Raw genomic sequence first — 20,058 nt, 5'->3', positions numbered from 1 at the left:
GTCAGCAGCAGAACCCAGGAGTCCTGGCTCTGAGCACTGGGCCCCGCTCCCCTCCCAGGGAGAAAAGTCTGAAACCTTCTCAAAACCACTCTGGAGTCTGGCCAGTGGGAGGGGACGTGGAATCCAGTGACATGGGTTTTAACACAGCTGGGTGCGTGTGCACCCCCCCTCACTCACTCCCCTCCCCCCCAGCCAGTGCAATGAGCCTGGAACAAGGGCAGCTCTATCTGGCAGGGCTTGTTCTCTAGTGTACGTACACACACACCACACACACACCCCCCACACACACCCCTCTCTGCCCTGGGGGGATCTCACACCACTCAGGTCTCTTGTCTTTGCAGGCAGGATCACCTGCTGCGTGACAGTGGTACCCCAGTGGCCGGGAATTTTCCCTCCGTTGTTACTCACACACTCCTGTCAACTGTTGAGAATGGGCCACTTCCACCTTGATTGAATTGGCCTCCTTAGCAGGGACCCCCCACTTGGGAAGGCAACTCCCATGTTTTCATGTGCTGTGTATTTATACCTGCCCACTGTATGGTCCACTCCATGCGCCTGATGAAGTGGGTTCTAGCCCCCGAACGCTTATGCCCAAATAAATGTATTAGTCTCTAAGGTGCCCCAAGGACTCCTCGTTTTTTCTAGTGGGACCCTCTGACTCCCCCCCACCCCCCCGTTCCCTGAGCTGTGCAGTCTGGGCCTGGCTCTGGTCTCAGGCACCAGGGTAAATTGGGAGTGGAGCAGCCGAGCTCAGTGAAATGGCACCAGGGTAAAACTGGTGCAGGTGGGAGGAGATTCAGCCCCGGGTGTTCGCCTGATCTTCTGGGAGCTTTGTCCCTATGTAACCCCCTTCCCCTCACTTCATCCTCTCGGGCTGCTGAGCAATTGGGGGGGGGGGCAGGGACCCTGCCCTAGCATCCTTGCTGTGCAGCGTGGAATGAACCATGCCCAGCTGACAACGGCATTCCTGATCCAGGGCTTGGTCTGAGGCCACCAGCCGGGCCAGGCCAGGCCAGCACACACTGCAAAGCGAACCCAGCCCAGGAGAGGGACAGGGGTTTGGTAGGTCACGAGCTCAGAGCCTATATGCACCAGGAAGCTGCTCTGGGCATAAGGGGTCAGCCTGGAAGAGGAGCGGGCAAAGGGATCTGCCAGGAGGGAAGGCCCAGCAGGGCAGAGGGACTGGCAGGGGTGCAGGAGGGAGGGCGGGGAAGCCAGTGCTGAGGTGCCTGTGTCTATCCCAGCAGCGGCATGGGGCACGTCTGTTCCCAGTAACGCTGAGGCTGCTGTCTCCCACCTACTGGTTGAGCTTTTCAAAGCGTCCTAAGGAACCTAGCGCCCAATTCCCAACCCCCAGGCAGCTTCGAAAATCCCAGTCCAAAGTCTGAACAAAACACGCAGAGGAACCAACTCGACCCTGGGGGAAGGAGGGACAAGGGCCTGGGGAGCAGGTGACCGTCCTCGTCCCTCTGCCATCGTCCCCTTACACTGCAGATTTGCTCCGTCTGGGCCAGGAAAGAAACTATCCCAGCCCCTTCGATCTGCCCCGGGGGCCCCCAGGGGTGTCATGACCCTGGAGAGGGGGGCCCTGACTGAGCCCTACAGGAACTCATGTGACCAGATTCCAGACTGGAGGGTGGTGGCCGGTTAAAGTCTAGGAGACCGTTCACAGAGCCGCAGCCCCTGCCCCTTGCCTTGCATCACACATTCTAGGTCCTAGTAGGCAGAGAGGGAGTGGGCAGGGGGTCGATGGGCACTGTCTCTGGCTCAGACCAAGTGGGCGGATGGAACGGCACAGCACACGACCTCACAGCCCTCAGTGCACGGCCCGGGTTGTAGCCGGCGCTTGCCACAGCTGCAGCTCTGGGTTGCGTGATATTAAAAACCAAGGGGGATCACAAACCGCACCGCACTAGCAGCTGGACCAAACACCCAGGTTAGCTCAGGGATGGTCTACACGAGAAAATTCGATGGACCCAGCTACGCCCCTCAGAGGTGTGAGTGTAACACAGTTAAACCAACTTACCCACCCCCACCCTTGGAGACAGCATCCAGGGGAGGGAGGATAGTCCCGTCAACCTAGCTATACCTCTCGGGGAGGTGGGCACGGGGAGTGTCTTCCCTGAAGTGGTACAGTGTAGCCAAGTCCTAAGTGCCGACCAGGCAATGGGCTTTGGCACGTGTTAACCTGGGCTGCGGTATTGCTAGAGGAGCCTGTCACGGACTCACGGATCGTGCCCACTCTTGGCCCCATGCAGTCTGTGGGGGGTGCCCCTTTTAGTGCGACAGCCCTTCTCGGGGGTCCACGCTCTCCCGGGGTCAGGCCCCTCCACCTCCTGGAGCCGCACCTCTCTGAGCCTTAGCATGTCTGTCTCTGCCGTGGGCCCCCTCAGGGAGTCCACTCGCTCTGGACCCCCGGGGCCTCCATCCCCAAAGGGGTTGATGCCACCCTGTTCTCTAGCCCGGAGTGACTCTCAGCCAGCATAAAACAGGAGGGTTTATTGAGAGTTGAACACAGCACAGGAAACTCTCCGGGCCTCAGGCCTGGCCTCCCTCAGCACAGCACATCCCAGTCTCCCCTGCATCCAGGTGGTCTCTGTCTGCTCCCCCTCTCCAGCCCCCCTGCCCCCAGCTGGGCATCTGAGATCTCGGGCTCCAGGCCCCGCCTCTGTCCATTGTCTTCCCTCCAGGTAAACAGGGTCGTAAACCGGGGCCTCCTCTCCTGCTTCTCCCTCTGGCTGGAACCGGCTGGTTAGGTCACTGGGTCCTCACTCTGCAGCCCATTGTCCGCCCACTGGCCAGAACCGGCTGCGTCTCCTCAGCTGGGCCTCCGGGTCACCAGGTCGCCAGGTCACCGGTCGCTGGGGTACCCATCCTCCCGGCCATCGGCTGGGTCCCCAAGTCCTCTCCCTGGTCCTCTGCAAAACACACTCCCTCTCCCCTCACCTCGTTAAACCAGTAACACCCAGGGAAACTGAGTCCCGCCCCCTCCGCATGCAAACCATTGAAACTCCACAGAAAACAAGAAAACCCCCCACTTCGTCACAGAGCCGTCATAAAGCCAGGGGCTGGTTTATCTATGGTGCCACTGTGCTCTCTGAGGCCCTGCTGGGCTCTCCCTGGGTGAAAACATTTCCACTGCGAGGTCCTGGGCGTTGACTGCCTGAGCACATCTCCTTTCAGAAGCTGCTTGCCAGGAAACAATGTCAAGATAAAGAGCTGAAGCAGCAGCAAACACAACACGTCCCCCACCCCATTCAATTCCCCAGCAGCCAGGCTGGCTCTTTGCAATGCAGATAGACTGGAGAGTTGTGAACAGAGGAGAGATGGCCTGCAAAGCTTGGCAATTAAGCTCAGAAATGGGCATTAAACGACCTGTGTTTACCAGGCCAGGCGGGAGGGGCCACTCAGCACTTCAATCAATAAAACAAACCAGGAGTCCTTGGGGCACCTTAGAGACTAACAAATGTATTTGGGGATAAGCTTTCGTGGGCTAAACCCCACTTCATCGGATGCAAAGGTGGAACATACCGTAGGGAGATATAAATACACAGCACATGACAAGATATATTCATACCTTCCTACGGTATGTTCCACCTAATGCATCCGATGATGTGGGTTTTAGCCCACGAAAGTTTCTGCCCAAATAAATCTGTTAGTCTTTAAGGTGCCACCAGACTCCTTGTTGTTTTTGTAGATACAGACTAACACCGCTACCCCCTGATGCCCAAATAAATGTGTTAGTCTCTAAAGTGCCACAAGGACGCCGCGTTGTTTTTGCTGATACAGACTAACACGGCTACCCCTCTGAAACTTCAATAAATGTTCATTTGGATTTGATAAGTTCAAGTTAAGCAGTGTTCATACCAACATGGGTGATGGAAGCTCAGGTAAATGGGGAGTTTTCAGTTTGTGACTCACTATTTTTAGTTTCCTCTTCTCAACTAAAAAGAGGAAGTTGTAATGCCCCCAAAACCCTTCATGGCGGAGCCCCTTGTGGGCTGGAGTTAGGGGGAACTTCCCTGTGGGTGCAGGGTTGCAGAATGCTCCACCGCAAGCATTCTCACCTTCCACGTTCCACTGGTCTCACAGCAGCGGATACCAGCCATTGCTGGAGAAGGGCTAGTGGGCTAGGTGGACCCCAGGCCTGACCCAGCCTCACAGTTCCTATGAGAACGGAGGAAACACCTTGTATAGGGTGACCAGATGTCCCGATAAAAGCGGGACCATCCCGATTTTTAGGTGTTTGTCCCGATATTTCGCTCCGCCGGCCACTCGCGTTCTCCCCCCCCCCCCCCCCCCCGGTGTCCCGATATTTTCTTCCTCTCATCTGGTCACCCTAACCTTGTACCACCACCAAGGGGGTGAGTATTGGACCGAACCTGCAATTTTCAAGCAGCACCAGATCAAAGGCTCTAGCTGGCACATTTGCCTGTCTTCCCTGACCCTGGGGCTCAGAGGAACCCGCCTCAATCAATCCCCTCTAACTAGGAGTTTGTGTGTAATGCAGGCGGAACCAATGCGCTGTGTGCTGACAGACACGCAGTCTGCGGAAACACCGGGTCCCAGGGCAATGCTCCTGCTTGACCCAAATGAGTCCCAGCAAACCACATTCCATCCTGAGCTGAGGGCTGCGGCCTATGGAGGCGCCAGTCCCAGCATGCCTTGCTCCATTGTATGGCGTGAGCGGGGCCTGCGGGGGCGCCATCCCAGCATGCCTTGCTGCATTGTATGGCGTGAGCGGGGCCTGCGGGGGCGCCATCCCAGCATGCCTTGCTGCATTGTATGGCGTGAGCGGGGCCTGCGGGGGAGCCATCCCAGCATGCCTTGCTGCATTGTATGGCGTGAGCGGGGCCTGCGGAGGCGCCATCCCAGCATGCCTTGCTGCATTGTATGGCGTGAGCGGGGCCTGCGGGGGCGCCAGTCCCAGCATGCCTTGCCGCACTGTATGGCGTGAGCGGGGCCTGCGGGGGCGCTATCCCAGCATGCCTTGCTGCATTGTATGGCGTGAGCGGGGCCTGCGGAGGTGCTATCCCAGCATGCCTTGCTGCACTGTATGGCGTGAGCGGGGCCTGCGGAGGCGCCAGTCCCAGCATGCCTTGCTGCATTGTATGGCGTGAGCGGGGCCTGCGGAGGCGCCAGTCCCAGCATGCCTTGCTGCATTGTATGGCGTGAGCGGGCCCTGCGGGGGGGGCTATCCCAGCATGCCTTGCTGCATTGTATGGCGTGAGCGGGGCCTGCGGGGGCGCTATCCCAGCATGCCTTGCTGCATTGTATGGCGTGAGCGGGGCCTGCGGAGGCGCTATCCCAGCATGCCTTGCTGCATTGTATGGCGTGAGCGGGGCCTGCGGGGGCGCTATCCCAGCATGCCTTGCTGCATTGTATGGCGTGAGCGGGGCCTGCGGAGGCGCTATCCCAGCATGCCTTGCTGCATTGTATGGCGTGAGCGGGGCCTGCGGGGGCGCTATCCCAGCATGCCTTGCTCCGGGGGGCCGGCTGCAGGTTCAGGGGTGCCCTGTCGGGGTGCGGGGGCTCGTAAGCTCTGGGGCTGGGCTGGGACAGGCGGGGGCCTGCAGGCTCTGGGGCAGGGGCCCTGCTGCTCACTGTGGCTCCTCGGCCTCACAAGAGGCCTTAGGCCCACTGGCCCCAGCACCAGGTTCCTGCCGCCAGGCCCGGCCCCTGCCCCGCAGGACCCAGCTGACGCCCAGGCTGGGAGGGTGACTCCAGCCACGCGGGGTCCCAGCCCCAGACCCTGGGGGGAGGGGCGGTCCTGGGCCTGGGCCTACAGCACTGGGGAAAGCCTGAGCTAGAGTAACCGGCCGCCATCTTGGAAAGGGGCAGCGACTGGGACTTGCAGCCACGTGACTGCCCCGCAGTCGCCATCTTGGGCAGGGAGAGAGAGCAGGGCACTTCTGGTCACGCGACCACACATGCGACGCGGCGTCTTGGCAACGTGACCTTTCGGCGCACCGTGCAACGCACGCGCCACGACACCGCGCCGGGCAACGGGCCCCCCCGTCTGTTGTCCAATGAGCGCGGCGGCGGGCCGGCACGTGACGCCTCTGCCCGACCCGGGATTGGCAGGGCAGCGTCGGCGAGCGCTGATTGGCAGCGACGGCGGACAGTGCCGTGTTCCCATTGGGTCGGTTGGCCCTAAGTGGGCGGGGCTTAGATTAAAGCGGCAGCGAGGCCCGGCTGACAGCTGCCCAGGCGCGGAGCGCGATGAACCCGGACGGCGGCCCCGGCGGGGGGCTCCGGCAGCGTCAGTGGGGGCGGGGCGCGGGGGGGTGTCCGGAGCCCGGGGGGAGGGGCGGGGGGATCTGGGGGGGTGTTTGGAGCCCGGGGGGGAGGGGCAGGAGGGGTCTGGGGGGGGTGTTTGGAGCCCGGGGCGGGGGTATCTGGGGGAGGGTGTTTGGAGCCGGGGGGGAGGGTGTCCGGGGGGAGGGTCGGAGGGGGTGTCTGGAGCCCGGGGGGGTGTAGGGGGGGAGGGGCGCGGGGGGGAGGGGCAGGGGGGGGTCTGGGGCGGTTCAGGCCCCTGCCCGCGGGCAGCTCCCTGCAGTGGCCTCTGGTGGTTGCTGCCCCTGAGCCCGTTGGGGGGGTGGTTGGGGTGTCTCGCCCTGTCCCCGGGGCTGTCTCGGGGACCCCCCGTGGGCGGCATCGCTGGAGGCCCCCGTGGGCAGCCCCGGCAGAGAGGCCTGCGGCTGAAGGGGCTGCGCAGAGCCAGCGTCTCTGGCCTCTAAGCAGATCCCTTGGGGGCTGCCCCCCTGTGCCCAGCCCCTGTCCCCTGGGGTCCCCTCGCCCCAACTCACCTGCTGTCTCCTTCCCGCAGCCTCCAAGCGCCGGCTGCCGGCCGCCGCCTCCAGCATGGCCGATCCTCACCAGCTCTTCGATGACACCAGCTCCAGCGCCACCGCCCTGGGCAGGGGCTACGCTGCCCAGCAGCCCCCCGCCGTGGGCTACCCCGCGCCAGGCTCCTTCCTGGGCGAGCCCGTGTCCAGCTTCGCCATGGCCTACGGCAGCACCCTGGCCAGCCAGGGCAAGGAGATTGTGGACAAGAATGTGAGTGTGGGGCCGGGGGGAGGGGAGCGGGGGGAGACGCCCCCATCCCACAGCACGGCCTCCAGTTTGTCTGTTGCTGGGATAGAAGACCCAGGGGCTGCTTCTCTCTGACCCTGCCCTCTCCTTGTGATGCCCCCTGCTCTGCCCTTGGTGCTGGACCCCAGCCCTGGGCCCCTTCATCCTCCCCACCCCGAGCCCTGAACTGCTTTTCTCTCCCTGCAGATTGACCGCTTCATCCCCGTGACCAAGCTGAAATATTACTTTGCCGTGGACACCGTCTATGTGGGCAAGAAGCTGGGGCTGCTTCTCTTCCCGTTCATGCACCAGGTGAGCCCAGAAAGGCTGAACCTGGCTGGGTAACCGGAGCCACGGCCTTGTTCGTCAGCAGGTTGGGTGATGGGGGTTGCAAAGGGCTCTTTGGCCTGAAAACTTTAAATGGAGGATTGAAGAGTCCAGGACGCCACCTCCACCACCAAAATCAGCCGGCTCTGATTGATGCCCTGAAGGGACTCCCTGCAATCACATACCTCCCGCGCATACAGGGTCATGCGTGTCGTCCCCATCCCAGAGCCACTCCGCTCCCTGGTGTGGCGAGCGCTCTCTAGATGGCCAGCCTGACTCCACAGGGCCCGTTCTGCAGCCCCTAACAACCACTCTGCTGTAGTGTTTCCCCCTTGGGAGGGGGGCGCTGGCGGTACAGCCGTGCTGCCGCAGGGCTCAGGCTCAGGGCGATGCAGCACCCGCAGACCTGCACGCTGCATAAGTGACTCTCCAGTGCGGGGCGCTGGCTGCTGGTTGCCGAGCACTGAACCGAGGGCCGCTCGCTGGGTGGCCTGGATTTAATGCTAAACCAGCTCCCTGGCTGGCTCGTTGCGTGAGGCTGGTGCGGGAGGATGGGCACTATGCAGAGATTGCCCTCCCTTGCCAGCTCACCCCTCCTGGCTCTGCAGCACTGGGTGTCTGGGGTTCCCCTCACAGGAGTGTCTCTTGGCAGGACTGGCAGGTGCGATACCAGCAGGACACGCCCGTAGCACCCCGGTTTGACATCAACGCCCCTGATCTCTACATCCCAGGTACCTCGCTGGGCAGCAGAGTGTGGTCTGACTTGACCCCGTGCAGAGGGCGGGGCCTTGTCCTTCCGGACGGGCTTGTAGGCTGAGTCCCGCAGACTGCAGCGCTGGGTGTTCTGGCCTGACTTTAGGGGTGTTTGCATGGGGGGACTGAATGTCGTGCAGGTCACCGTGGATCTAAAGAGACCGATCACAAACCGAGCAGGCGCATGGATCGGTTTCCTCCCTGTAACCTTCCCTGGTTTCCGAGGCCTTGCCTACAGGAGGAAGCCGAGCGGCCTGGCTACGGTGGAGGAATTATTCTGCTGCCACTCGGCTGCTAACTTCTTGTGCGGGCTCTCTCCGGGAGTGACGGCAGCAGAATTACTCCTCCCCCCTCTGAGTTTCCTGTGGGCATTGGCAGCCCTCTCGGCTCTGCTAGTAGCCAGGTTGGCATCTTGCATGTGCCTTTTCAGGGAGATCTTTGCATTCCCTATCCCGTGGGCTGGGCTGGGCTGGGCCGGGCCGGTCCCCTCTGCAGGGGAGCAGTGAGTCTGGGACTTGCCAGCCTGTGTCTCTTTCCTTCGCAGTCATGGCTTTCATCACGTACATCCTGGTGGCTGGCTTAGCACTGGGGACCCAGAACAGGTGAGGACGTTGCTCCCCAGGTACAGCGGCAGCCTTGGGTCTGTGCTCTCCCGAGGACTTGGCTCTGCCCCGTCTGCGTGGGGTTCTCGCCGAGCGCTGGGGTGCAGCAGCCTCGTGCTGGGGGGTGGGTTTGTGTCATTCACAAACAAGCTCTTCCCCCCACTCTGCTCCTGCTGCGGCCGGGACACGGCAGAGCTTGTGGCGACACCCCAAAGGTCAGGCTGATCCATGTGAACGAAAGCGTGACCAGGGTAAAACTGGCGCCTGCCAAGCGCCCGCATCCTTTCCAGGAATGCCCTCCAGGTGGGGGATGTTACTGGGAGTGGGGGGACCCCAGCCTGAACCGGCCCCACCTTCCCAGGAGTCTCCGTTGGGAACGCCATGCTCCTGTTCCTGGAGGAGACAGTTCTGTGGTGGCCTCTAGCCAGCAGTACAGGTGCTTTCTGCGTCTCTCCGTGCCCAGAGGGAGGGCGTGGGGTCAGCCTGACCCTGCTGCTGGTGCCCGGCGCTCCCCTGGGGCTGGGAGCTGGCTGCATGGGAAGGGTTGTAGGTCCTGCTGCCAGCAGATGGCAAAGGGGGGAGGGATAGCTCAGTGGTTTGAGCATTGGCCTGCTAAACCCAGGGTTGTGAATTCAATCCTTGAGGGGGCATTTAGGGAACTGGGGTAAAAAAACAACAACAAAATGTGTCTGGGGATTGGTCCTGCTTTGAGCAGGGGGTTGGACTAGAACCTCCTGAGGTCCCTTCCAACCCTGATAGTCTATGATGATTCCAAGGAGGCTGCCAGGTACTCGCCCGTCTGCAGGCTGGTGCCCTTTGACCCTCCCAGTCCCAGCTGGTGCCCTTTGACCCTCCTGACCCCTGTGCAAATGCAGGTTTTCTCCCGACCTCCTGGGCTTGCAGGCCAGCTCGGCCCTGGCCTGGCTGATCGTGGAGGTGCTGGCCATCCTGCTGAGCCTCTACCTGGTGACTGTGAACACGGACCTCACCACCATCGACCTCGTCGCCTTCTCGGGGTACAAGTACGTCGGGTGAGTGCTGCCCCTCCCCGGCCTGGAGCTGCAACCACCGCACTCGAATGGGGGGAGGAGGCCAGTCCTGCGCCCGCTGGGGGAGCGTGTCCCAGGCTCTGAGCGGCAGAGAGGCTGGGATCTCCTGGGAGACTGGCCGGAGCAGCAGTCTGGCGCCGACACAGACGTGCTGTGTGCAGAGTTAAAAGGGGCGCGACTCGGGTGTGGGTCCAGGCCCCTGTCAAACGAGATTGGCGCCGGGGGATGCGTTTGGGAACGTGTCCCAGTGACCACGCCACAGTGGGGTGCTGCCCAAGGGCCCTGGCATGGGAGGGGGGTGCTGGTGGCATGGTTCTGCTGCCCGCAGGGCTCGGGGGCACCCCAGACCCGCTCACTTCATACCTCTCCTGCGGCAGGATGATTGTCGGCATCGTGTCCGGCCTGCTCTTCGGCAAGACCGGCTACTACCTACTGCTGAGCTGGTGCTGCCTCTCCATCTTCGTCTTCATGGTAAGGGCCGGCCGCGGCTTGGCAGGGCCTGGGCCGGCCGCGGCTTGGCAGGGCCGTGGCCTGGATCAGTCATTGGGAGGGAGGGTGGGGGTCTAGCTCTGGGGCTGGCCACTGGATTGGCTTGTTCTCCCCTCAGGGCTGCACTGTCTGGTGCCGGGCCCCATGGTACCAGCGTCTCCCCTGTGCTTCCTATCCGGATGCAGGAGCCGAGGAGAGGGGCCCGTGCCAGGCCCTTGTCCTGGAGACCAATGGGCTAGCGGTGCCCAGTACGTTGGGCTCAGACTGCTGGGTGGGGAAGAGGTGGCAGCATGTGGCTAGTGGCCCAGGGCTGCTCCCGCCAGGCCCTGGCCCAGCACTCTCCCCTCTCCCCCCAGATCAGGACGCTGCGGCTGAAGATCCTGTCGGAGGCGGCTGCCGAGGGTGTGCTGGTGCGGGGGGCCAAGAACCAGCTGCGCATGTACCTCACCATGGCCATCGCCGCCCTGCAGCCGCTCTTCATGTACTGGCTGACCTTCCACCTCGTCAGGTGATGGGCCTCCCTGCTGCATCCTCTCCAGCTGCCCGGGACCCTGCCCCACGGCCTCCGAGCCCCAGGCCCAGCCGTGCGCCCTGCCTGGGGCCTGTCCGCAGCCAGGCCCACGGGCATCAAACAAGGCCGTGTCCGCGCCAGCTTGGGCTGCGGTGACGTCCTTGTGTTAGGGCTAGCGGGGTGGGTGTGGGGGGGTCTGTGTGGGGGGCTCCTGGCCAGGATATGGGGTGTGTCCCCCCCCTGATGGGCTTAGCCCTTTGGTAAAGAGACACTGCAGGGTTTTGTTTAAGGGCCTCTAACCCCAACCTGAGGTGTGGAAGGGAGGGTGTCCTCTCCCCCTGTCAACAGGGGAGGCAGCTGGAGTTTGGCATATTTGGGATCAGCGTGGGAGACCCCAGGCTCTGTCCTGGCAGTGTCTGTGGAGGGGTGGGACCCTCGGCTGGGCAGTGTCTAGGGGGTGGGGGGGTCCCTTATCCTGCAGTGCCTCCTCCGTGGGCAGCTCGCTTCCAGCCGGGCCGTGAAGAACCCGCCTGCTGGCAGCTGCCCGGAGCTCTGTACGGGCCAGCCCTGCCCCTGCTGTTTCTGCACAAAGCTGTTGTGGTGGTGCCGGTTTTGCCTACGTTCTTGCCTGGAGCCGCCCCCATCTCCAGGCTGGGCAGTGCCGGCCCAGCGCTCGGGGCTGCTCCGTGCATGGCTGGCTGGCCACTTGGAACCAGCAGCTTCTCTTTGGTTTCTGTTGGTGCTGGGGGGAGGCAGCTGCAGCCAGTCTTGCCCTGAACGCTGCCTTCGGGCTGGTGCTTCGCAGGGCCCCCTGCCGCTGGCCTTCAGGGCTGGCTTCCTGCAGCTCCAGGTAATGCCTGAGCAGGCCCCTGGTCTCCCCCAGCTTTGCTAGCCCCCCGGTGCATGGTAATGCATGTGCGCTGCTGCCTGTGGGTTTCTCAGTATTACTCTGGTGCTGGGGGGCAGGCCCTGGCAGGCCTGCCTCGCCGGGGCCCGCGGTGACTGCATCCGGCCTGAGCCACCCCCCCAGAACGTCTGTATCCACAACAAGCCAATAAACAGCAGCGATGGTGCCTCTGTGTGCTGGCTTCACTGGGGCCTTGCTCAGTGCATGGGGGGGCACTCGTAGCCAGCAGCGGGGACCCCCCCCCCGCAGAGCATCCCCGAGGGCCCCAGCGCCCATTTGCTTAGGGTTACCATACTTTGAGTGTCCAAAAAGAGGACACTCCACGGGGCCCCGCCCATGCCCCCGCCCCAACTCCGCCCCCTCCCCTGCTTCCCCCGAACATTTGATTCGCAGGAAGCCTGAAGCAGGCAGCAGGTAAGCTGGGATGGGGTGGGGGGAGGAGGTGTGGCCCAGTCTGGCCCCCCAACCGAGCGGCTCCAGCCTGGCTCGGCTCGGGTCCTGGGGTGCCAGCCCCCGGCTGAGCACGCCCGGCCCAGCACCCCCAGCCCTGCACAGCCGGGCCCGGCCCAGCACGTCCCTATTTTCCCGGACATGTTTGGCTTTTTGGGATTTCCCCCCCGGATGGGGATTTGAGGCCCAAAAAGCCGGACATGTCCGGGAAAATCCGGACGAATGGTAACCCTACATTTGCTGTCCACACAGGAGCTGGCTGGGCCTACGGCCGCTCCCCAGCTCCACCCTCTGGCCCCTGCTGCTCCTGCCCTGAGCTGGCTTGGCACGCCTGGAGCCGCCCCCCTTTCTGCAGTGGGGGCCGCTCCGCTCCCCTCCCCAGGGCCACCTGCCAAGCTGCTGTTCCCTTCCCCGCAGGTGGGGCCCTTCAGAACCTGTTCTGTGGGTCAGGCTGCACCTGGAGGAAGCTGCCTGGGCTGGGCCTGCCCGAGGCTCCCGCTCATTAGCGCAGGCTAATAATCCCACAGCCTCGGCAGGGCAAGGGTGCGTCTGAGCTTGTTTATTTCCAATTAAGGCTCCAAAGGGCAGGCTCCAGAGATAACAGCGAACGGCCGTGGGTGCCAGGCTGGGTCGCCTCGCGGCCCTGCTCTGTGGCCGGGTCTCTGCCCAGAGGCACCTGTGCAGGCTGGGCGAGACGCGGCCAGTCCTAGCGCTGGCATCAGTGGCTCTTCTTCTTCTCCTTGGACTTCTCCTTCTTCTCCTTCGGCTTCTTCTCCTTATTCAGCTTCTTCTCCTTCTTCTTCTTGTGCTCGTGGCCTGGGCAGTGGGGCTGGAGGGAGAGCGCAGGGGGTTGGCGGGGGAAAGGGTCTGGGCTGTCTGAGAGCCCAGCTCTGTCCCTGGCCTGCCTTGGTTTCCCTCCTCCCTGAGCTCACACTAGGGCAGCACCTGGCCCCACGGGGTCTCTGACCTCCACTGGGCTCTGCTGCCGTGATCCACCTCTGTGCCCCGGTGGATTAGGGCCGGGTCCAGGACTGTGTTTGCCCGCTAGCGCCAACTGCTCTCTGCAGCCAGGCCCCGCCCTGCCTGGGGGCTGTGGGCCCCACCCTGCTGCCTTCTGGCCCCGCACTGCTGCCTTCTGGCGCCGGGCTGGGCCGACAGGTGCAAACAGCCCTGCAGTTATCAGGGTGTGGGCAATGGAGCTGGCAGGTGCCCTGTGGGGCTGGAATGGCCCTTGGCAGCCAGACCTGGGCAAACAGGGACAGGGGAGCCAGGAACCAGGCTCCCATGCAGGGGCTGCTGGCCATGTACCCTCCCAGCAAGAAGACGGTGTGGGGCTGTCTGCTGCGGGGCTCGGCACCTGGGTGGGGAACAGACCCCTCCCCTTCTCCTGGCCTGGGGTGCTCTCCTTATTCCCACTGCATGGGGCTGGGGCAGAGCTAGGAAGGGAACCCAGGAGTCCTGGCTCCCAGTCTCCACCCCACAATGGGGGCAGCAGTCCCTGCGGGAGGGGGACGAGGCGGCTGGGCTGGCAGAGCTGCTCAGGGGGGTGCTGATCTCAGCCCTTCCCCAGGGGGGTCCTGGCCCCTCACCCCCCTACCTTGCCATGGTGCTCCCCGTCGCTCTCACTGGAGCTGCTGCTGGAGTCCGAAGAGGAGCTGTGCCCGTCCTGAGAGAGAGGAGAGGCTCAGCCTTGTCCAGGGGCCCCCCAGGCCCAGAGGCCCCCCAGCATCGCAGAGGGGGGGTCCCAGCACAGGGCAGCACGTCACGGGGGTGCCCAGAGCAGGTGCCCCCTCCCCCACCCAGAGAACCGCAGACACCCCCACTCCAGTGTGGACAGGAGAGGGGGCATCCGGGGGTCCAGTCTCTGCCTCTTACCAGAGGTGGGGGTCAGGCCCGATTCCTGCCCTGCCCCCACCCGGGGTCCCCAGATCCTGCCCCAGCCCCTCCTCACCTTGTGTTTGGGGTGCCCCTCTTTCTTCCCCGCCTCGTGTTTCTTGGGGTCTGAGCCAACAGCTGTGGGGCAGAGGGGAGCGTGTCAGTCCATGCCCAGCCCGGCTGTGCCGCAGAGCCCCCCCCCCCCCCCATGGATAGGGGGTGCAGACAGGGAGCGGGGGGGGGCGGACGGGGTCCCTGTGCTGGGCTGCTGGTGTCTCCCCCCGCCCCGCACCCACCCCGGACCAGCGTCAGTGCAGCCGCCTCTTGGGGAGCGCCAGGGGGTCCCCACTCAGAGCCGGTGGGGGGCTCCCAGAGTCTCGGCCTGGGGGGGCCTGGGGGAAGCTCCGGGGGGGGGCTCCTGGTCCCTGCGGGGGTCTCTGCCCGGGGGGGGTGTCTGGGGGAGCTCCGGGGGGGCTCCTGGTCCCGGGGTCTCTGCGGGCGGGGGAGGCTCCGGGCTCCCGGGGTCACTGCCGGGGGGGGGGCCTGGGGGAGCTCCGGGGGGGCTCCCGGGATCTCTGCCGGGGGGCGGGGGGCTCCTGGTCCCGGGGTCTTTGCCGGGGGGGGACCTGGGGGAGCTCCGGGGGGGCTGCCGGGGGGGCTCACGGGCTCTCTGCCGGGAGGGGGGGGCTCCTGGTCCCGGGGTCACTGCCGGGGGGGGGCCTGGGGGAGCTCCCGGGGGGCTGCCGGGGGGGGGCTCCCGGGCTCTCTGCCGGGGGGGTCCCCGCTCACCCGCCGCCCGGTTACAATCCATCCCGCTCCGCAGCCCGAGTCGCGGCCGGGCCGGGCCGGGCGGGGCTTTATGGGCCGCTCCAGGGCGGGACCGAGCGAACCTTGTGCCCGGCCGCGCCCCCCCCCCCCCCGGCTCTGGGTGCAACCGCCCCGCCCCAGCCTGGGGCTCACCCTGTCACAGACGGGCGGGGGGAGAGAACCCAGGCGTCCGGGCTCCCCCTTCCCCGAGCTGGGGAGAGAACCCAGGCGTCCGGGCTCCCAGCCCCCCCGCCCCCCATAGATCAGCCGTTCTCACACAGGGGCCGGGGGCGCTCCGGGCCTGGCACCCGGGTCGGGGCTCGGGGCAGTGACCGGGGTGGGTGGGGGGGAGTTTTACAGCTGGGGGGGGGGGGGGGGCTGGGGCCCTTTGGGCGGCGCTAGGACCCAGCGGAGGCTCCGCTCGGGGAGGCGGGGACTGGACCCGGTCTGGGGATCCCAGAGACCGAGGCCGCTGCTGCAGCTCCCGGGTCCTGCGCTGGGGCGGGGGTGAGTGGGGCGGGGGGGCTGCGGGGCGGGAGTGAGGGACACAGGCAGGGCTGGGGGGGGGCAGGGCTGGGCTAGCAGGGGCTGCGGGTCGGGAGTGAGGGGCACCGGCAGGGCTGGGGGGGGGCAGGGCTGGGCTAGCAGGGGCTGCAGGTCGGGAGTGAGGGGCACAGGCAGGGCTGGGGGGGGGGGGCAGGGCTGGGCTGGCAGGGGCTGCGGGTCGGGAGTGAGGGGCACCGGCAGAGCTGGGGGGGGGCAGGGCTGGGCTGGCAGGGGCTGCGGGTCGGGAGTGAGGGGCACAGGCAGGGCTGGGGGGGACAGGGCTGGGCTAGCAGGGGCTGCGGGTCGGGAGTGGGGGGCACCGACAGAGCTGGGGGGGGGCAGGGCTGGGCTGGCAGGGGCTGCAGGTCGGGAGTGAGGGGCACAGGCAGGGCTGGGGGGGGGGTTAGGGGGCTGCAGGTCGGGAGTGAGGGGCACAGGCAGGGCTGGGGGGGGGGTCAGGGGGCTGCAGGTCGGGAGTGAGGCGCACCTTACTGGCAGGTTTGTGTTTTTCTGCCCCGGGTCGGTGCGTGTCCCTGGTGCGCTCGCTGGGGGCACGTGTGCGACGCTCTTGGCACGTGTGTTTGTGCCCCGGTGCGAGGGCGGCGGAGGTGGGAGCATGAACCCCTCGGGGCGCAGCTCTCCCCATCCCTGCCCTTGTCCCAGGTGCCCAGCGCCGCCCCCAGCCCGGGGGCGGCCCCTTTGCCCCCGTGCCCGATGCTGTGGGGGGCCCATGGGCTCCTGTCCATCACCCCGGCCTGGAAGCCACTTGCTGCCAATGACCCAGCCTCGTAAATCCCCTTTGAGCCCCACTGGCCTCCTGCTCCGGCCGTTAATCCTTCTGGGCAGCGAGAGCCAACTCTGACCCCTGGGACCCACCACCCGCTTAGCCCAGCGCCGCCCCCCAGCTCGGGGCCGTGAAACTCCCAGGGCTGCACAGCACCGTCAGCCTGAGGTGGGCAGAGAGCAGAGCACATGCGTGTGCAGGGTGCCACGTGCGAGCACACCATGGCACCACGTGCAAGCAGGCCACGTGCAAGCACATGACGGTGCCTTGTGAAAACACATGCGTGTGCAGGGTGCCACGTGCGAGCACACGACGGCACCATGTGAAAGCATGTGCATGTGGCGTTATCGAAGGGGCCCAGTTCTGGTCTCGCTCCCTGTGCGAAGCTGGGGGCTGCGTGCTGGGCCTCCAGCCGGTGCCTGGCGCAGGTTTGGCGCCCTGCCCCCAGCCCGGGGGTGGAACTGCCTGTCCCAGCCCCTTCCCTCTCCCCCGGCAGGATGGCGTGCGAGCTCTTCCTCCTCTCCTCCCTCTGGTTCCTCTTCGTCATCTTCTGGATGGAGACCATCAGCCTCTGGGTCTTCCTGTGCAACTTCTACCAGGACCGAGTCTTCTACCACTGGGGGGAGCGGTGAGTCCCGGGGGGGGGTCCCCGCCTGGACCAGGTGCCAGGGCAAGGCCCATGTGAGCACCCCCCAGCCAGGCCCACTGCCCGTCACCTCCACAGGCAGAGCCACCCATGGGCCTTGCACTCCCCCTGGCTGCAGATCCCCCTCCCCCCGTTGGGCTGCCCAGGGCCCAGCTCAGCGGGACCCCCAGCTGGTTAATTCAGGGCAACATTGCCTGGCAGGTGGTCAGAGCAGGGGGCTGGGAGCCAGGACCCCTTGGTTCTCTCCCAGCTCCAACCCGGCCCTGCCCCCGTGCAGAGCTACGAGGGGGCCGGGTGGTCCTGGGCCCAGCGCCTCCCCCGGCTCTTTGCCCAGAGGGGGCCAGTTCCGCAGGCGCCCGAGGCCGCTCACTCCTGCTGGCTTGGTTGCTCCCCAGTGACGCAGCATCTCCCTCGTCCCGTCCCGCAGGCAGGGGCCCAGGCAGGGAGCGGAGCTGGCGAGGGACCAGCGCAGGGAGTGGAACTGACCTAAGGAATGGGAGCGGCCTAAGCTGCAGGCAGGGAATCCACAGTGGGAGAGAACCCAGGAGTCCTGGCTCCGAGCCCCCCCCTGCTCTAACCACAAGACCCCACTCCCCCCCCCCCCCCCGAGCTGGAGAGAACCCAGGAGTCCTGGCTCCCAGCCCCCCCCGCTCTAACCACTAGACCCCACTCCCCTCCCCCCCCCCCCGAGCTGGAGAGAACCCAGGGGTCCTGGCTCCCAGCCCCCGCCCCCCCCCGCTCTAACCACTAGACCCCACTTCCCCCCCCCCCCCCCCCAGCTGGAGAGAACCCAGGAGTCCTGGCTCCCAGCCTGCCCCAAGCTCAGCCCCCTCTGGCGTGTCACCCCCGCGGCAGCGGATAGCAGGGGGTGGCCGTGGATCTCCCCGGGCTCAGCGGGTGACTCATGCTGCCAGCGCGGCTGGAGCCGGTGACCAAGCCCCGTGGCGCACGAGGCAGGGTTGGGCCTGGCCCCAGGCAAGCTGGGTTCAGGAACCGTCTCTGCTGCCACCTCCCCCTGGGGCAGCTGGGTCTGTGTGAAGGGGGGGCCGACGCCCTCAGGGAGGCCAGGAGGAAAGTAGAAAGGCCAGAAGAAAGGTTGGTGGGGCCCAGAGGCCAGGGGGATGGGCCCTAGCTGACACTGTTCCCGCCTGCAGGGTGTTCGTCTCTGACCCAGGCCACATGCTCTACATCTTCGTCAGGTGAGCACCTGCTGGTTCCAGGCCCCGCCCGGCAGCCCAGGTACAGAACCGGCACTGAGCCTTTGCTCTGTGAACTCTCGGGGTCCCTGGGGGGCCTGGCTGCTCACCCGGGAACAGCCCTGAGCCAGCAGGGGCCCCGGCCCAGCCCACGTTAGCAGGAGCCCCCAGCTGGGCCCGTTCCCCCCCGCCTGGCCCTGCGGGCAACAGAACAGGCCTGTGCCAAGCGCTAAGCCGAGGCCGTAGGCGGAGCTGGGTGATTCTGGGGGGAGGCCTAGGGCTTTGTCCAGGGCCGCACAGCTGTGGGGCCCCCGTATTGCCCACGGTCCGACTAACAGCGGCAGGGCTGGGCCTGGGGCAGCGCGTGCAGGCTGGGCTCCGGCCGCAACGGGCCGAATGTCTCTGACACAAGCTTTATCTCCTAGCAGTGCTGGGCCGGCCGTGGACCTGCTCCCAGCGCAGCGGCTGGGGAAGACGAGCACATGGCAGATACTCGGCCATGGCAGAGCCGCGAGGTCAGAGGTGGGGGTGCCCGCGTAGGAAGCTCCTGCTGCCACCCCCATGAGCCACACAACCCAGCGCAGGCTGCAGGAAGCCAGCCGGGCACCGTATTGAACCCTGGCCATTGAGGGACCTGTGGGAGCAGCTGGCAGAACAAAGGAAGCCAGCCTCTCGCTGCCCAGCGGGCCAGGGCCTCAGGGGTCACAACTTGTGCCCAGCTGCTGGAGCGTGGGAGGGGCACGTGGCCGCTGTCCCCTACCCCACACTCTGAGGGACAGAGGCAGCGCTGGTGCTGCGGGCTCAGGGCAGGCAGCCTGGGCCGTGGCTGGGATCCGGCGCCAGGACACCTGGGTTCTTCTCCCCTTTGTGGGGCCTCCAGTGATTCTGCCTCCTTCTGCCCCATGCACTGGGGCTAATATGGAGCTAGCTGCTGGAGGAGGCACGAAGCCGTTAACCAGCCCCTCGGCAGCGGTGCAGGCCGCTGTGCTGGGTCCTACGCAGTTAGAGTAGCCTCAGGGCTGCTCTCAGTTCTGCTCTGCCCCCTCTGGGCAACGAGGAGCAACGATCATGGGAGCAGAGCGCTCTGCCCAGGGCCCTGCTCCACAGGCACCGGAGACACAGGAGACTGGTCCCCTCCACTGAGAGAGGAGCCCACGGGGGCTGAGGGGGGGACATGGCCGTGTGGTGCAGCCTGGACACCTCCATGACCCATGGGGTCCTGTGCAAATAAAGAGCTTCAGCACCAGCCCGTTTCCATTTTATACTGACTCTCCTCCCACCTCCAACCCGCTCTGCCTCGGACAGGCACTGGAGAGCGCCCCCGGAGCTATGCAGCAGCCCCCAGCGTGTTTCACAAGCGTGTCAGGGACCCGTGTCTGGCACAGCCTGGAACCCGGCCAGCAACAGCCTGGACAGGGCCACGGGCTGTGACCACTGGGCCCAGCTACCTCACTCCCTGGTTTCTTCCAGCGCCGCTCGGGGCAGCGAGATCTCCGGCTTCACCCAAAGGCCCCTGCCCACGAGCTTCAGCTAAATGGGCCAGGGCCAAGGTTGGCTTAGCTCAGTGCTTGGCGCGGTTTGGCCTGGGCTAACCCAGCACGGTGCCAGCCCTGGGCTGCATCGCTGGTACCATCGCACTGCACGTGTCTCTTAGCAGCCGGCTCTGCCGTCCAGCCCAGGGGCTCGGGGGGGCCAGTAGCCTGCAGCGACATGGGGGGGGGGGGGGGAGGAGAGGCTGGCACTGCTCACAGAGCTGATCGCTCAGTGCTGCATTTTGCTGCATGTGGAGGGGTTGTGGGCCCCCCCCCCAGCCCCAGCATTGGCGCTGCAGCCCAGCCTGGGCAGGGAGACAACGGGCGACGCTTGGCCCCAGCGATTCCAGATCCCCCAGCGCTACAGGGCTGGGAGGGCCATTCCTGCATGGGGGGTGAGGGTGGGCTCTCCTGTGCCCTCAGAGCAGCCCCATTAAAGCGCTACAGCGTGTGGAGACCCGCTCGGAGCGACGCTCACAGATGTTCGGGTAGGGCCAGGCCCCGGCTCGA

At 65.5% G+C, this 20,058-nt stretch overlaps 2 protein-coding genes across 2 annotated transcripts; one reads left to right on the top strand and one right to left on the bottom strand.

Annotated features, from left to right (window-relative positions):
* Nucleotides 1–6,112: 6,112 nt before the first annotated feature.
* On the top strand, nucleotides 6,113–19,262 carry YIF1B (Yip1 interacting factor homolog B, membrane trafficking protein). Its single transcript, XM_065571638.1, is given in 12 exon segments — nucleotides 6,113–6,262; nucleotides 6,830–7,059; nucleotides 7,282–7,386; nucleotides 8,054–8,132; nucleotides 8,699–8,756; nucleotides 9,632–9,787; nucleotides 10,183–10,276; nucleotides 10,651–10,802; nucleotides 16,671–16,802; nucleotides 17,975–18,019; nucleotides 18,445–18,471; nucleotides 18,473–19,262. Coding segments are annotated over 12 exon segments (1,227 nt in total). The 5' UTR covers nucleotides 6,113–6,222; the 3' UTR covers nucleotides 18,582–19,262.
* On the bottom strand, nucleotides 12,702–14,966 carry C17H19orf33 (chromosome 17 C19orf33 homolog). The gene is made up of 4 exons (XM_065571637.1): nucleotides 14,827–14,966; nucleotides 14,114–14,175; nucleotides 13,760–13,828; nucleotides 12,702–12,991 (listed from the first exon to the last, which is right to left on the bottom strand). The coding sequence occupies exons 1-4, from the start codon at nucleotides 14,846–14,848 to the stop codon at nucleotides 12,881–12,883; spliced, it is 264 nt and encodes an 87-aa protein (XP_065427709.1). The 5' UTR covers nucleotides 14,849–14,966; the 3' UTR covers nucleotides 12,702–12,880.
* Nucleotides 19,263–20,058: the final 796 nt, after the last annotated feature.

This window comes from Chrysemys picta, chromosome 17, assembly GCF_011386835.1.
Source record: "Chrysemys picta bellii isolate R12L10 chromosome 17, ASM1138683v2, whole genome shotgun sequence".
Classification (NCBI taxonomy): Eukaryota; Metazoa; Chordata; order Testudines; family Emydidae; genus Chrysemys; species Chrysemys picta.
This window is presented reverse-complemented; position numbering and strand designations above follow the sequence as displayed.

Coding starts and splice junctions, on each gene's coding strand:
- C17H19orf33 (XM_065571637.1), bottom strand. CDS start 14,848: ATGGATTGTAACCGGGCGGCGG. Junction 14,176..14,826: donor GGATTGTAACCGGGCGGCGG/GTGAGCGGGGAC, acceptor TCTGCCCCACAG/CTGTTGGCTCAGACCCCAAG. Junction 12,992..13,759: donor ACGGGGAGCACCATGGCAAG/GTAGGGGGGTGA, acceptor CTCTCCCTCCAG/CCCCACTGCCCAGGCCACGA.